The sequence below is a fragment of the Seriola lalandi genome, unplaced genomic scaffold (assembly GCF_002814215.2).
Source record: "Seriola lalandi dorsalis isolate HSWRI2012SDOR001 ecotype SW California unplaced genomic scaffold, Sedor1 jcf7180002054278, whole genome shotgun sequence".
In the NCBI taxonomy this organism is placed as follows: domain Eukaryota; kingdom Metazoa; phylum Chordata; class Actinopteri; order Carangiformes; family Carangidae; genus Seriola; species Seriola lalandi.
Genome location: NW_019524831.1, coordinates 546,564 through 562,678, shown reverse-complemented (window position 1 = coordinate 562,678; position 16,115 = coordinate 546,564). Strand labels below are relative to the sequence as shown.

The 16,115-nt window shown below is 40.8% G+C and overlaps 1 protein-coding gene across 7 annotated transcripts in view; it reads left to right on the top strand.

Annotated features, from left to right (window-relative positions):
* The window catches only part of sox6 (SRY-box transcription factor 6), a 134,872-nt gene that overhangs the window by 32,853 nt on the left and 85,904 nt on the right, over positions 1 to 16,115 (top strand). For all 7 annotated transcript variants that reach the window (XM_087173761.1, XM_023405537.2, XM_087173759.1 and 4 more), the window contains one exon: positions 13,697 to 13,937. In XM_087173761.1, the coding sequence (XP_087029887.1) occupies positions 13,704 to 13,937 (234 nt within the window). In that variant the 5' untranslated portion in view covers positions 13,697 to 13,703. The remainder of the gene's footprint in view (positions 1 to 13,696; positions 13,938 to 16,115) is intronic.

Here is a 16,115-nt window from a genome sequence, read left to right as displayed (position 1 = left end):
CACCTATGCTTGAAAAAACAGAAAGCAAGGAAGTGAGTGTTCTGAAAGGACAAGACCCTTTTTAACAACAAAGTAGGATCCAGGCCTAATAGGCTCTTTGGTGCGAGTTGTTAGGCGAGCTCACTGGGGGATAGAGGGGCAGAAAGGTCAACGTGTAATCCTAGGACAGTGAAAGTCGTCCTACGCTTTTACAATAGAAGTTTGTTTCATGGAGATTATGTGCGTTTATATATATATATATATATATAAATAATTTAATAATTATAATAATTGAATAAGCACAAACAAGATGCCAAAGAGTTGGACCAATTAGCAATTAGATAGAGCTGTCAGAAGCAGTTTGAATTCTTTCCTGCATCTCTTTTACTGACACAACTGACAGCTGCATAAGAGCATTTTTTCAGCTTCTTTTGTATTTGTCATTTCCATTAAACATTCAATGATATTATAATCTCAGTATTTGAATGAAAGCATGAGAGAAGTGGTGATACAAGTAACGGTTGTCATGAGTAATGCATTTCCATGACATTGTTTTTATTTCAACCAGCATTAAAACAAGTTTCTAAGGAATCACAAGAAACGTGTTTGATGGGCTTATAGTTAAGAGCTGCTAAAGAACTGCTACTCTGAAAGGGAACGCTCCTGCTCTAAAACCCTGTTGAGTTATAATGATCCATGACTATGGAGGAACAGTATGTGTTTCTCTTTGAGTTTTATGTCCCTTATTACAGCTGCAATACGTCTGCTCACATTAAGCTAATTTATGGCTGAGGCCAGCGTAACAGCAGTACAGGTTAATGAATTTGGCATTACTAATTAAACGTTATTGAGGGATGAATATGAATCCTGTGGTCGGGAGGGACAGCGGAGAAAGGGGGAGGAGAGGGGAATGGGAGAGAGGACTTTTCTGCATCCTCTCTTTTTCTCAGTTCCTCCACTGGGTTGGGTTTACAATGAGTAAGACATGAGAAGCGAATGTGAAGACAGCACAGCCTTTGAGGTGAAATGGAGGACAGTTTTATTTCAGTGCAATCCCCCGACAGAATACTTCCTCTGATCAGGTGCGTCTGAAAAGAAAATTGTTTATATGATTGTGCATACCTCCACAGAATGTGTTTGGAAAAATAAAACACTAATATTCCAGTGTGAAAGGAAATAATACCTCCAAAACCAAAAGCAAACATCTTAGCCATTTTTTTTCCTGTATTTGAATTTCTGTAATTTCTGTGAAGTATTTCAGTGTAAAAGGATAAATGAACAGCTAAAGTGATTAAACACTCCAATGTAGGTGAGGACCATTCTGTTCAATGCAGAGAACATTTCCCTTTTCACACAGTTGTTGTCAAGCAATTACTTCAGTCACCTTTTGAAAACAGGAATTTAAAGGCCACATAGTACAGTCTACTCAAGCAAAGAGGGATGATGGTGACAGTGTGGAATATTGAGCAATTATTGAACTGCCCACTGACGCACACTCTCCAGGACCGGGCTATGAGTGTGTTGAGGAAAACAAGATAAATACTTTCCCTGGATTTTTTTTAACACTTTTCCTCAGTGTAAAGAGTTACACAAATAAAGAAACAACATTAAAAAGCACAATGTCAGTTAGAGAGTGTAAACATAAACTCATATTGAATTGAATTTATTAGTTAATCATACTGAAATTCAAATTGAAAGTAAGTGCAGTTAAGAGAAAACTGTTGACTACTCTTAACCACTTTACAGTAATGACAACACAAAAAAAGTGACCAGCAATAGATGAGTATTTAAGAAACTATATGGTAACACAGATGAAGTGATAACAATTTCATATGTGAATTTAAAAGTGACTGAAAAATTTAAAAATCTATTCAAATTCCCTTATTATTATTATTTTGTAAACGTCCACACAGCTTCCCAGGGTGCTGTTCAAAGCTTTCACCTCCATTGAATTTTACCTCCTGACAGAGACATTTTTTGGAGCTTGTTATAATACTGTTGTGAAGCACCCCTATTTCTTCTTGTGTTTATTGTTAGTGGCTTCTGTACTATATGCACACTTAGAATCTTATTTTTCCTGCCGCGCTTTCTCTACTTCTCTTTCACTCACTCTCAGAAGCGCCTCTACACTCATGTCTGACATACTCTCCCTGAGAGCTAAGCCTTTCAATTTAGATTTCAATTATCATGTTAGTTTTGTGATTAGACTTTAGTCCTCCAGGAATCAGACCTCTCTGCTCCTCTCTATTCCACTCTATTCCACTTCCCCTGCAATCACATCCCATCTGATGAATTGCGCATATAATTACGGAAGTTATTGAATATGCAGATCACTGCTGACTCTTGGTGTGTGGTTCATAATGCATCAACTCTAACTGTATCAAACAAGGGTCTCTGATAAAGACCCACTCTGATAATGAGAGAGGGCCAATGTATGCTATTAGTTAGAGATAACAGACACCACAAAGGCTGAGACTCAATTAAAACAAAGCCATGCTATAATCTCTGTGACTCTGGGACTCAGTGTGTGTGTGTTTGTGTGTGTGTGTGTGTGTGTGTGTGTGTGTGTGCCCCTAAACAACACTCACACCAGGGAAGGGACTTGGCACTGGGCACAGTCAGCTCTACCATTACAACCAGCACAGCAAAGACCAGTCTGAGTGGTCAGCCAGCCAGTGCACAAGGTGTTTATGAATCAACCAACATGAGGTATTTCCCCCATGTTACAGTATGTTGCTACCATCGTCTTACACCCCGTCCCATGATGCAATCCCTTAGAGCTTTTCAAGAGAGGGGAGTGAAGCACTTTACAGGCACACCCACAGGAGGGGGATGTGGGAAATTTTGAAACTTTTGATAGCTTTTAGAGAGCTTTCTTGGCTCGCAAGCAAAGAGAAAAAGGTCTCTCATGCTATAATTTTTTGCATTTTGCTGTCAAGATACTTGGGATTTGTTACTTGCTCTTCAACAGGTCCAAACCTAGAAAATATGTTTTTCCACATAAAGCTAGTCTAATATAGTTTCTCAGCTAAAGTTTCAGACACAATTGAGAATACAGGGAAACGGAAGAAACCCTGCTCCTGTATTTTTAGCCTGTGGTGTAGTGATGTAGGTGCCATTTATAGCTGATATGCCAGGCTGATGCTGGACGGCTGCCCTGCTGACACCAGAAGACAGTTTATAGACCGTACAACCCGTGCAATCTCCAATACACAGACCTACAAACAAAATGGGCACAAAGGCTGGCTTTTTAAAACATTACATCATGCTATATGTGTAATGTACAACATACAGACTACATGTTTCATTCACCAAGTAACAGACATAATTAAATTAAGCAAATAAAATGTATATGGATTTTAGAGTGACCTACTTAATTGATGAAGAGAGGTTGATATTTTTATATTTTAAGATTCGTGAGACATGGTGACACATTGTAGCCATCTAATATGTGGCTCTAGAGAAAAAAGAAACACATGGGGGAGTGCCCTCCGAAACGTACGATGCAAATATAAAAACACAAACATCATAAATGTTTAGCAAGAAAAGAAACACAGGAGACTGTCTGGTAACTGTGGGGTCAAGATTTTGTTAGGATTATTCATAAGCAATTTTCCCTATAAATGTGTTAAAGCCACTGAATTAAAAATCCATAACTTATCTTTAAACAGAAATAACACAGTAGCATCATTGATCTGGTATCTTATGAAATGTAGTTACTCCTCTGTTGCCCCACATCCTGTGGTCACAGTAGCAGGTATTAGAAGCATGGCTGGTGCTGGATCTTTTTCACTCTCATGGCTGTCTGTTGTAATTAAGACTAGGCGTGCGCTTTTAGCACATTGCAATGTGGCACTTTACCCGGTTCTATGTATATTATTAGGTTAATAGGATTGAACATGTTTACACCAACTGTTAGCTTAACAGGAGGTCAAAAAGGTGTCTTAAACTTTGTTAAGGGGCTTACTTTGGGGCTCAAATGGCATTATAGTGGCTGATTAATGAGCCTAGACACTAACAGAAAATACACAAGTTATGGTCTCTGCTTGTGTTCAGTGTTAAATGCCTTAGTGGTCTGTAAAGTAAAAAAAAAAAAAGCACTAAAGGGCATGGTTTGCCTAAGTGGCCAATGGGATTTGACTACCCTTTACTGTAAGGAGTGTGTTGCAAGTGCAACGACCTTTGTCAAGTTCCAGCTATTGTTTGCAGATTGGTTACACACTCTACAGTCTGTGAAAGACACATCTGCTACCTTCAGCTCAGTGGAGAGCAGGCAGACAGTTGGGGTTGAGGGTTAGGTGTGTAGGTGTGTGTGTGTGTGTGTGTGTGTGTGTGTGTGTGTGTGTGTGTGTGTGTGTGTGTGTGTGTGTGTGTGGGTAGGTAGGTGGGGTTCTCAGCTACCCTGTTATGCAGTTCAGCTACAGTCTCTATCCCCTTATCAAATATTTGTCTGGCCTTCACTCCGTTTGCCTTCCATTCTGTTTGCTTTGTTTACTGAAATCTATCTCTGGCGGATTTATAAAGTTTCCAGAAAGTTGTTTTCAGATTTTTTTTCTTTGTTTGTTTTTTGTTACATAATATCTGTGTGCATGTATCTAGGGGTGTTGCTGAGGGTAGCGTTCACAAATTGTATACATTTTTTATTGTGTCTTGGCGTTATGTTCGTAATATTTGAAGCTGTTGAGGATATTTTCCCTTTATTTAAGAAATGTCACAGCAGGAATTGTTGTTTGATACCACAGGAATATAAAATTGTAGATCAGCGTTACAGAAAATTCCCTTGTTTTTAACATCAAGTATGAAACCATATTTGTTTAATGTGTTTTTGATTGATTCCCTGATTGAGATCCAAGGGGTGGTCATAAATGTTTTGGGACAAAGGGTCTCTTTGTGTGAATGGGGCCCCATCTGAAATAGAGGAGTAGTTTGAGATTACCAGATTATTTCCTACTAGCCCAGTGAGTGAGGCGAGGCGAGCCGCAGCCCTGCACCGTGCTGTGCTGAGGCTGAGCATAATGAGTGTGGTGGCAGGGAACCACAACAGAGCCGAGGCAGAGGCTGCCTGGGAACCAGAGGCCCATGGCCCACAGCCAAACACACACACACACAAATCCTGCCGCACACTTGTGGCTTTTTAAGAAAGCAATTTAGTTAATGATTTCATTTTGAAGCACTGTCATGATGCATGTGTCTTCTGAGCGAGCCAGCAAAAGAATAAAAGAGAAACTAACACAGAGGAAAAGGTATTAGTAAACACATGCTTCCTCAGACAACCACAGAGAAAAATAACATGCAACCGAGCGTAATGTGGCATTTGTTGTGAACTCAGCACAAAAATCACTTGGATGATAGATTGTGGAAGGGAATATCACTTGTAGCTCCTGCGTCTTTTTATGCATTTCTCTGGACAAATGCAGAGACGAGTTGAAGCAAAGTACGAGTGGTCAGACACATGGTTATCAGCAGACTGCTGAGGCATTTTGTGTTTCAGTCAGCATCTAATCCACTACAGTGCCTGTTATCCTGGAGTGGAAAAACAGCGCAGTTCTCTGTTCAACCATGTCTGTCAGCCCTCTGATTTTATTAGCGCTATGTTTCGCATTCATTTACTCAGGTTTTCTCAGTGCCGGCCCATGAATGAAACCATCTTAGCATTGCTAAAACAGCCGCTTGTACATGTCTTCTGTGAATCAAATTTTTGGGCAATTACTCAGATCAGTGGCTAGGGTTTCTGGTTTTGCTCTTCAGATTTCATTTTTCTCCAGTCTCTCTGTTTTTTCTGTATCAGCTGTCAATCACTCATGGTAACTTCTAACCACCTCCAAACAGAGCTGGGTGCCAGCCATTCATTTAGTCCTTCACTTTTGCTCGGCTTCTTCCTGTCTAACCTGTCAGAATGACACACACTGTTGACCAAGCTTTCTATTCAGCACTGGCAAATTAATTGGTTTCAGTGGTTTAAATCAGCAATCAATGTCAGTTTCCCAACATAATAAGCCTTAATCATAAATCTTTGAGGTGTGGCTTGCCTGACCCCTATTCATCATGGCTCTGCTAGATGGCCTCATCTGGGTGGAGCAAATGAACTACCCCTGTTTTGATTTTCCAATTGACGTGTCACATGAAACTTGGCTACTCTCTCCCCTCCCCAATTCTATCCTAGCCCTTCTTCTCACAGTCCTTAAAAAACACACAAGGGCCCAAAGACAAAGAGGGAAAAGAAGTCCAGTTGTCACAAGGGGAGACACATTTGTGTGCCTTCCCTTGTGTGAGAGTGCTCAATGAATACCATTAATTTATTCAGAAAGAGAAAAAGAATAGCAGAAAAGAAAAAAAACACTAAAGAAGTAGAGGTGGGTCTAACTGTAGCTAATGAGCTGTTGTCCCTCCAGCCTGTAGAATAAGAATAGAGCAGCTTAATTACAACAGTGTTGAAGGTAATTTCCTCATTTTTCCCCCTAGCTACAGAAATCTATTTATGAGATGAGAATGAAAAGGAACAAAACTGCTTTTCTTTTCTGTAGACACTGCAAATTTGTCAATTTGGTGACCAGGACTTGTGAAGCGTTCTACATAAGGAAAAAAAGAAACGAACAAGGATAGTGACGGAGAAAGTGGGCCACTGTGTGTCGACATTCCAGATGTCCAAACCAACGGCAGTTGTACCAACCCCAGTGCTGCTGGGCACTGGGGTTGCCAATGATGACCTCATGATGGCAAGACCAAGGGCTGAGGCCCATAGTTCCCCTGCCATACAGTACAATAACCCACCCCCCACTTTCATAAACCATTCAGAGTCACCAATACCCATGCTTTTCCTGCTCTCTGCAAAATTGCTCCTTCAAATGCTATTTTCCCTGAGTATTTGGACAAAAGACTAAGATTGTGCTGCTTTTTAATTTTTTTTGCTCAGAGGCCTTGCTTTCTTCTTTTTAAATTCCCCTCTCTGTTGAGATTTCTATGCTCCCTATAGACTTATTGTGCATCTCTTTGGTAACTTGGGATGCGTCCCTTCACTTCTGTTTGGCACCCCAAAGCTAGCTCCTCAACTCACTTTTCTGGCAACTGTGTGAGATGTTACACTCGATTTGTTGAAGTGCAGCCATTTGCTGCAAACTCTCCAGTGCACAGAAGAAGTTATCTTTATAAATGACAGAATGGACCTGGCCTGAATAGCGCTTTGTTTACTGTCTTACAAAAAGGGGGCCCCACTCTATATTTCATCTGTCACCGTTGCTTTTCTTTCCTTCAACAATGCTCAATTGTTTCCATGAAAATTTCAGGTTCCATGAACAGGAGAATTCTGTATTATTGTTCCTGCCAAATTCCGATCTCTGTTTTCCTTCTCCTGCTCACAAAGGGCTCATAACTTACTGTCAACTATGAGGCAAGCCACAAAGCTCTACTGTTGCTCAGCAAATAGGGTTGTGTTGGTTGATGGCTTGACTCGCTGTGAGGTTTGCTTAAGTGCAGCAGCAGCAACAGAGGGCTCTTTGGGAACTCCATCCCCCAGCAGGCCAAGAGAAAAAGAGAAAGTAAAAGAAAAAAAAGAAGGCATAAAACAACAAGTAGCTTTTCTTGTCTCAGTATTTTTTTTTCCCTCTCAGACAGGGAAATGGTTTGGCTGGTGAAGGACACTGCTGAAGTTATTGTCCCACTACTACTGTTAGTGTCTTCTGGTGTCTGTGTTTCTCTAAAAGTCTGACTCACAACATCCAGTACGCTCCTCTTCTAGTGGATAATTTCTGTTACAGCATGATGCGAGTCCAGGAAAAAGGCCAGTAGTGAATTTTTTGGATGGCCATCCTTCATTTGTGAAAGCATACGCATGAGTGAACTTGTGTGTGTCCTGGGGAACTGAGAGGTTGTTATGCCATCCAGCTCTGAGCTTGTGTCCTGGGATCAGGAAAAGGGCCAATGGCACAGGGGACCAGAGGAGGAGGAGGAGGAGGAGGAGGAGGAGGAGGAGGAGGAGAGGGAGGAGGAGGTAGAGGAGGAGGGGGAAACGAGGGATTCAGAGTGTGAGTGCTCATCGACCCTTCCTGAGTAGACAGACAGGGACACTTAAGCACTCTCACACCTGCATCTGCCTTTGCCTTGCGTGGGGGGCAAGGACACCAACCATGCTGTCATGGCAGCTGCACAAGTGTTTAAAGTGAGATACAAGGCAGTTCCTCTAGTAGCATATTATTGCAAATAATTTACCCTGCAAAGTAATTATCAATGCTCTGCTCAATATGTAAAGTGTGCACTTCAGGTGGCTTGCTTAATTTGCTCTGGGTGGCTATCATTTGAGTGTGGATTTTAGCTGTGGTAACTGTGGCAGTTTCTAATAGAGAAGGCATCAGGAGAGAGTGTGAAGTGAGGATGAAGTGCTGCCGTAATTGAGTTGACTTTTTGCAGGGGAAGGTCAACAATAATGGAGGAACAATTTAAACAAATTCATTTATCCCACTCTCCAGTCACTGTGCAGCAGGTTACCTTGTTGGAAAATATGTATTTTCCCAACCATTTACTATATTTTAATATCATTATCTGTAATTACTTTGTCGTCTGAGGTTTAAGAGATTTAAATCAATTTATGCATCACTGACTCAAACTGACAAAAAGAAAAAAAATAGTTCTAGTAATCTGTTTTTCTGATTCACCTGTTTTTAAATCTGCAGGAATTATACTCTCTCTCTCTCTCTCTCTCTGTGTGTGTGTGTGTGTGTGTGCGTGCGTGCGTGTGTGTGTGTGTGAAAAAGAGACTAACTGTGTGCAGTATACAGCCCGTATTACGAGTTGATTATGTATCCAGAAACCTGGCTGCTGCACAGCATGGCACAATCACAATGGAGGGTGATAATTTAATTGTGCTAAACGGTGGATTCCGTGTCAATGCTCCTCCAGCTGGGAGCTGTCAGGTAGTAATATCTCATTATGGCAGGTGAAGAACCCAGAGGAACCCTACCACGACACCTGTTAGAACAGGAGGAACCCCTGAAGGGAAACACACAGATGATTTTCCCTCGCTCACACACATATGGGCACGCACACACACACACACACACACACACACACACACACACACACACGGATTACAGCTCCTAAACTATTTTCTTTATCTAATTCCACCTCACTTTAAAAGATTACTACCAATGATACGACTTATTTCTATGGTTGTTACCATTGTTTGGAAATTGATTTAATTAAGCAAACTCTGTTTCTTAACAGAATGACAGAACAGTCATAGTGACTTAGTAAATTGGCTCTTTAAGTGTTATGCCAAATGTTACTTTTTTATGCCTGGTGATAGATGGCATTTTCTTAACGACAAAATTTGAATAGACTTTTACTTAAAAGAATTAGCATATGCTATATCTCTTGCAATTGTATTTTTTATTCTTTTATAGTTTATATGTTTGAATATGAGCCTACCTTATGCATGCATGCTATGCATGAGTACACAGCATTACACATGGAAAGTTAAAGCCCCTTATCTGTCATTACCTGCTTTCCACCACATTTTAAAAAAACCCTGCCTTTTTGTTAATAATTTATATGATTTTCTCTTTTGTCGGCTGATAACGTGAAGAAAGAGGGTGTAATATTCTCCTCTCTTGGAACTTGAAGGTGCAAGACGTCAGCAGTGAGACAAGTGGGCATGTGGGTGGGGTAGGGTGGTGGGGAAGACGGTGTGGAGTTACATATCACCATTGTCTATAAAAGGTAAACAGTGTGACAGAGCAGATACAGTGGGTGAAAGTCAGTCAGACCCTTTTATGATGAAAGAGGAAATGGGATAGCTGAGGACATATGGTGCCGCAGTCACAAGACCCCTAAGATGAGCAGTGCACAACACTCCTCTAATACTCACCAATTAAGCAGAGGTTGTTTTGCACGATGATGAAACATTATCGCAGGGAACAATTCATGACTCAAAGCATTCCAGGCCACATGAGCCCACGGCTGGAGAACTTAAGTCTTAATCCTTCAAATGTGTGCAATATTGTCAGCTATATATAGACCAGTTCTCTTTTCTAACTGACCCTCCCTCGTCTCTGCCTCACGTCTTCAAAGTCATTGGGGCTTTGTCTTTGAGAAAGTAGGCAGGCAGGCAGCGTTTCATGCACTTATTGATTACTCTGGTTTGTTAGTTGTCCATTGTTATTGTGTAATCAAGCATGAGAGAGGGCGGCTAGTCAAGGATTTATGAGCTACCTCTTCAGTTCACCCTATTTTCACTGTTTAGTATGTACAAGCACATTTTGGTCTTGTTTTCCAAAGAAACTGATTCAATTATTAATGTGAGTAAAGTTATTTCAACAGCATCAGAATACACTGAAGTTGTACAAACAGGGCTGTTTTGCTGATTTTATTTTGAGAGCATGGAGGCCAGGGCTGTAAGCAGTGTTATTCTATAAGTAAATATGATCTGATTCTACATGCATCGGTAGCACCCACATTCGACTGATTTCTTCTATGTATTTTGCTCCTCATCAAATGTCTTTGTTGTGTCTATGCTGATCTATTGCACACAAACCCCTTTAGATCTCAGTGCTGTGTGATCCCTGCTCAGAATATGAGGAATAAAATACCGTATGGTTGCCCTCAGATATTTTCAGAGAATTATTGCTTCACTTCTCCATTTCCCTTTCAATAAATTGAGGTAGTATTGTATGGGGCTTGTCAGAGGTGGGGGTGGGGCAGAGGGGGTTCTCCGCACTCTTTAGCTGCCTGAGCGCAGCCCTCCCAGCACTGCTAATAAATTATTAACTCCTGCTGACAAATACTGTTATTGAGCCTGCCGCAGATCTGTTGCATTCTTTAACAAGATTGCTGTAGACACATGTTACAGGAGGACGGAGTCTCCATCGCTCCCTCTCTCCTTTTCTCTTCCTCTATCCCCTTCTCTCACTCACGCCTCAGCAGTTTGACTGATGGCTGGGGACCAAAGTAAAAGTGCCTGAGAGACTGAATATTTTAGTGGTAAAATAATACCCCTTGATTTACTGTGTTATACAAAAGTAGTGCTTTGTTTCACTCTCACACTCCACTGAGGACAAGGTGCTTGTTGCACTCCAGGCTTGGGCTTTCTGGGTGCATGAATAAAAAATTAAAAAAAGAATCTACGTGCTTGACACGTGTTCACCACACACGCACACACACACGCACACGCACAAACCCCACTTCTGCCCCCTCTTACCATTACATGCATACTCTGAACTTTGCTCTGACTTTTGATTTTCAATTAACAGTGCCCAATTCTGAGATCGCTTTCTATTTGATATAATTACAGGAAACAATTTAATGGCTGATTAACACTGAGGGCTGAGTCCCACTAAAAGACACATTCAGCAACACATCCAGGCACAGAGGCTAAAAGACAGCGGGACTGGCTGACAGACAGGTGGATAGACATGCAGTCAGGCACGGGCCTCATAGTCTGCCCTGACATCTACCTGACTTACTGGCTTTGTTTGTACAGCTGCTGAGACACATGAGATTAACTTTGGCTACCATTGTTTAGGTCAGCCTTCACTGCCCATGCTGATCTGTGAATATGTGTGTGTGTGTGTGTGTGTGTGTGTGTGTGTGTGTGTGTGTGTGTGTGTGAGTGAGAGTGAGTCTGTGTGTCAGGGACTGAGAGTCAGCAAGAGTGTGGTAAGGCACAGAGAATGTTGTATTTGGATATACCAGTGCACATTTCTGAATAATAATTCAGAGTAGAATTATGTCTGATCTGCTTTGGCATTAATTCCCTGCAGGTCTGCTTACTGTTTTGAGTGTTTAAACAAAACATAGTGACACTGCCTTTAATTTCTCTGTGTGACATATCTAGAATAAATGTCCAGAAAGTCTCAGGTCGCCTCCAACTATTCTAAATCAAGATTAAAAACCTTCCTGCTATTTATTATGGAACTGTAATTGCACAGTAATTTTTGCACTGTATTTTATTATAATTTATGTTATGTTTTATCCTTTACAAATTTATTGTATTTTCCTTCTTGTTGTCTTTTAAATGTTGCTTTTTGTACTTTGTAAAGCACCTCAAGTTGACTTTGTTGTTCAAAGGCGCTATACAAATCATCTTGCCTGTAAACATTCAAAGGCAACAACAATTCAACAGTGTGTGTACATGGACAATACACCTCACTTGACAGATTTCCTTGCGTAAGACCAAGAACTATTAGACCCAAAGATCTTGTTCATAAAGTCTTTTCTTAAATGGAAGATGTCATTGCCTATCTCTCAGTGTTCAACTGCCAGCGGAAAGTGCAAGGACACAATCGCACCACAGCCTGCCTCAACCTTGAGAGCCACCCCCCCCCCCAAAAAAAAAACCCCAGGCAAGCTGAGGGTGCAACTAAAGTGCTGTCACACTGACCCCTGTGGATAGAGCAGGAGAACGGGGCAGATGGTGATCAGTGATGAAATGTATTACAAGAAGTACCCTGACCATTTTGTCACATAGAAACAGACCCATACCTCCACACCCCCCAATTTGTCTTTCTTCTTCCTCTCTCTCTCTCACACACAGCGACACACAGACATACACTCATCCTCTAGATAAGATCGAGCCCTAAATAGTTACATTTTAGTTGAATTGGTCAAAGTCCTGTAGTTGAGAAAAATAAGCAGAACAACAGCTCAGGGAAAAGCGGATTAGGAGTTAAATATGCTCCAGCTCCCTTCTCCACTTCACATCCGTAGGAAGGCCATATTATCCCCTTTTTAATTTAATACCAAATGCATAATTAGATTTGCTGGCACAGTGTTTAATTTCATTCATTGTAGCACACAGCATGAGTGCAGCCTCATTAATTGTGAGAAAAAGCAGAATTGGTTTTATAAATATTGCACCAAAAAGAGTTGGGTTATAAAGGGTAAAAAAAAAAGAAAAGAAATTAGAATTAATACAAGTTTCTTTTGCACCTGATACTATATGTCAAGTACACTCTTCTAACTCACTGTATTATTCATGAAAAATGTGACAGATTTGTGAATTCAGTCCTCCACTGTTAGCTTTTGATATTTAAACTGCTTAAGTAGGATTTGTTGGCCTTGGGGAGCACTGTCACAGCAAAATGTAAAAAATTTCCTAATTTGATGAGTGGAAACAAAAGAAGACGGGCCGGTTTTGATCTTTGTTTGAAGGCTTTGGAGTGAAATGATAAGATGCTTGAAGGACCAAGACAAATCAACATGAGAGATAAAGGAGATTACTCAGGTAGCTTAGAAAATAAAAAATAAAAATATGATCATCACAGGAAAAAGAAACCTTGTTTTACATCTCTGTGTAAGGGTTTTTTTAAATTTATTTATTTTACTTTTAATGTGGATGGTAGTCCCACTGCCTGGCTGACCTACTGCCTGACTAACTTGACTAACTGTCTTGGGGTTTGGGCCAGGACCCAAACGGGCACAGTTCCAGCCCTAGATCAAGCCATCCATCTGCATTAAACAAAGGATTAGAGACCTCACGGCCTATTCCAAACTCCACAGGCCAGAGTAACAACAGACAAAAGCCAGGTAGAGCATTCAGTCCATTCAGTTTTATCTGCTCAGGTGCAACACTTATAATTCCAGTTATAGCCACGAGCAATCACTTGAATGGACTCGCCAGTCGCATATGAAATACTCAAGGAAACAGCATTCCTTTTCATGTATTGCTGATGATCCTCGTAAGATCATTTCTTTTTCTTGACTCTACTCTCCTTTTCTTTCTTCACAGCAGAGTCATGTCTTCCAAGCAAGCCACGTCTCCTTTCGCCTCCGTGGTTGATGGGGATGATGCCATGAGTCAGGAGCACTTGTCTTGGGAGAAAGAGGACAGTGCCGAGGCCCATGGCACACCACAGCTGCCCCTGCACAGTCTGCTGCACGGAAAAGCCCATCCCGATGAAATGCAGCCGCTCAGCAGCGTACCGCCAGAGAGCGACTGGGACAGCTTGGTGTCAGCCCAACAGCGTATGGTGAGACATGTCAACATACTTCATAGTACATACGAAAAAGATCCTATGCTGATGCTAGATAACCACTCATGCCAAACATTTCAAAATTCAACAAAGTTTACAGTTACATATACCTCTTTTTAGTCACATTACAAGGTATATTATCATTGGATTGGTAGGGCTGTTGAGAGGGAATAACACAGTATACCTTACAAAATGGACTTGACAATCCAAATTTCAACAGTAAACCACTATGCATTTCCATTTGGCAGAACAGACTGAGATAACACCCTGGGTTCATTTAATTTACAGACAGGTAATAGAGAGAAGTATAGTACTCAGATATATCTGAAGATTCAGTGAATGATTTCCAATGGAAGTAAAGTTTGCTCAACTCTGCCAAAACTGCTCAGTTTAAACTCTAAACCTTTTTCCTTTTTTTTTTTTTTTTTGATTTCTCTGTGGTAGCAATGGAATAAAAGAAACTGGGAATAGTTGTGGGGTGGTATAAAAGTATAAATGATGAAGTAAAAGTTTCTTTAGGACCATTTCAAACCTATGAGTTTGCTAGTGTCCGACTGTCCTCCCGTGGGTATTCAAGATCCAGGCTCAGCTGGCTCTCATTGTTCCTGGCTTGTACAAAGAAGCTCAGCCAATACTACATCCTTAGCTCCAGCTCCATGGTTCCTTAATGCTGTGAAACCTCTGCGACTCTGGTCTCTTCAAATAGGCCGCTCAGCCACAACGCTAAACCAGTCAGCTATTATTAGGTTTAACAGAGAACCTCTAACTCGCCCTTCGATAATGTGACATAAAATTGCATCATGACCGATGGAAGGGAATGTAGCCTTATGTACTTCCTTTAGCTTGCATTCTTGTTGCTATTAAAGAAACATGACTGTCCTCGGTGCATGTGAGTTATTTTTCTTGTTGCGTGTAAGCTACATCTGCAGCCAGACCCAGACGCCGTACATTGTAAGTGCGGAGCTGCTTTGATGTGAGCGGAGTTAAGAAGAGCGCAGCCACTTGTGAGCTATAGACATGGGATGCAGGTGGTTGTCTGTGACAGACGGGTCTGAGGTAAAGAGACCCAGAGGGCCCCTGAAGTAGCTCTGCAGTTGGCCACTGAGCCCCTCAACACCTCAGCACTGCAGCACAACACACACACAAACAGACTGCTCCTTGTGATGCTGGGCTGTGACAGTGTAGGTAATTGAGAAGCAAAGGATTGCTCAGGTGTTCATCTGTGTCACATTACATGTTACATGTCAATAACAGGATTTTAGCAAGTTTGAAAAACACAGAAAATCTATATGACTCCCTACCACTACAACCAATATTTAAACAAAATTATAAGCACTGGAATACTACTAATTATTTATATAGCACCTCTTTAAAGTACTGTTTTCCTTAAAAAATGGCAACAAAAAGTCAAGTCATATCAATCCTGAATGATGGAAAAATATGAACAAACAAACCATCTTCAATAAGATAAAATGGAAAAAAAATATTAGAGGTGACACACAAAAACCCAATCATCACATTTGATGAAATTATAATATTAAATGCAGTTGTAATTTTTTTTTTGCACATTATACCGTTAAACATCTTAAGAAAATCCTTGCGAAGGTTGTTTTATGTTATATTATCAATCCTCTCAGAGAAAAAGAAAGTCATGTAACTGATGAGCTTAGAGTGGTGGTGTCGACAACACCTTTATAAAAACTGTAGGTCAAAATGAGATTTTTAAAGTAGGTCTTTTACTGAGATAAACCAGGCTAGCAGCCATCAAATTAACCTCAAGAAATATGAAAGGCTTATACAAGTCTGACAACAGATTTGAGTACATCACATCATAAATGGGTGAATGATGGCTATTCTAAATGTCAACGGTTGAATGAATGAGCATCTCAATATTATCGTCTCCTATAGCCTTGATCTTGTGTCATAAGGAGAATGCCAACTGATATATTGCACTGTAAGGAGTGTAAATGTTTCAGCTTGGATTTATGTTAAGAAGTTACCTAAAAGGAATGATGGGTTAAAAGAGTAAGTGAGAGGAAGGTCACACAAAGAGAGTAAAAAGAGAAAATGAGCAAAAAAAAGAGAGAGAGGAAAGGTAAAATGGAGGAGGACAGGGAGAGATAGAGAGAAGAGAAGAAAAGGGAAAGGCATAAGGCGAAAGGAATGAGAGTGTTG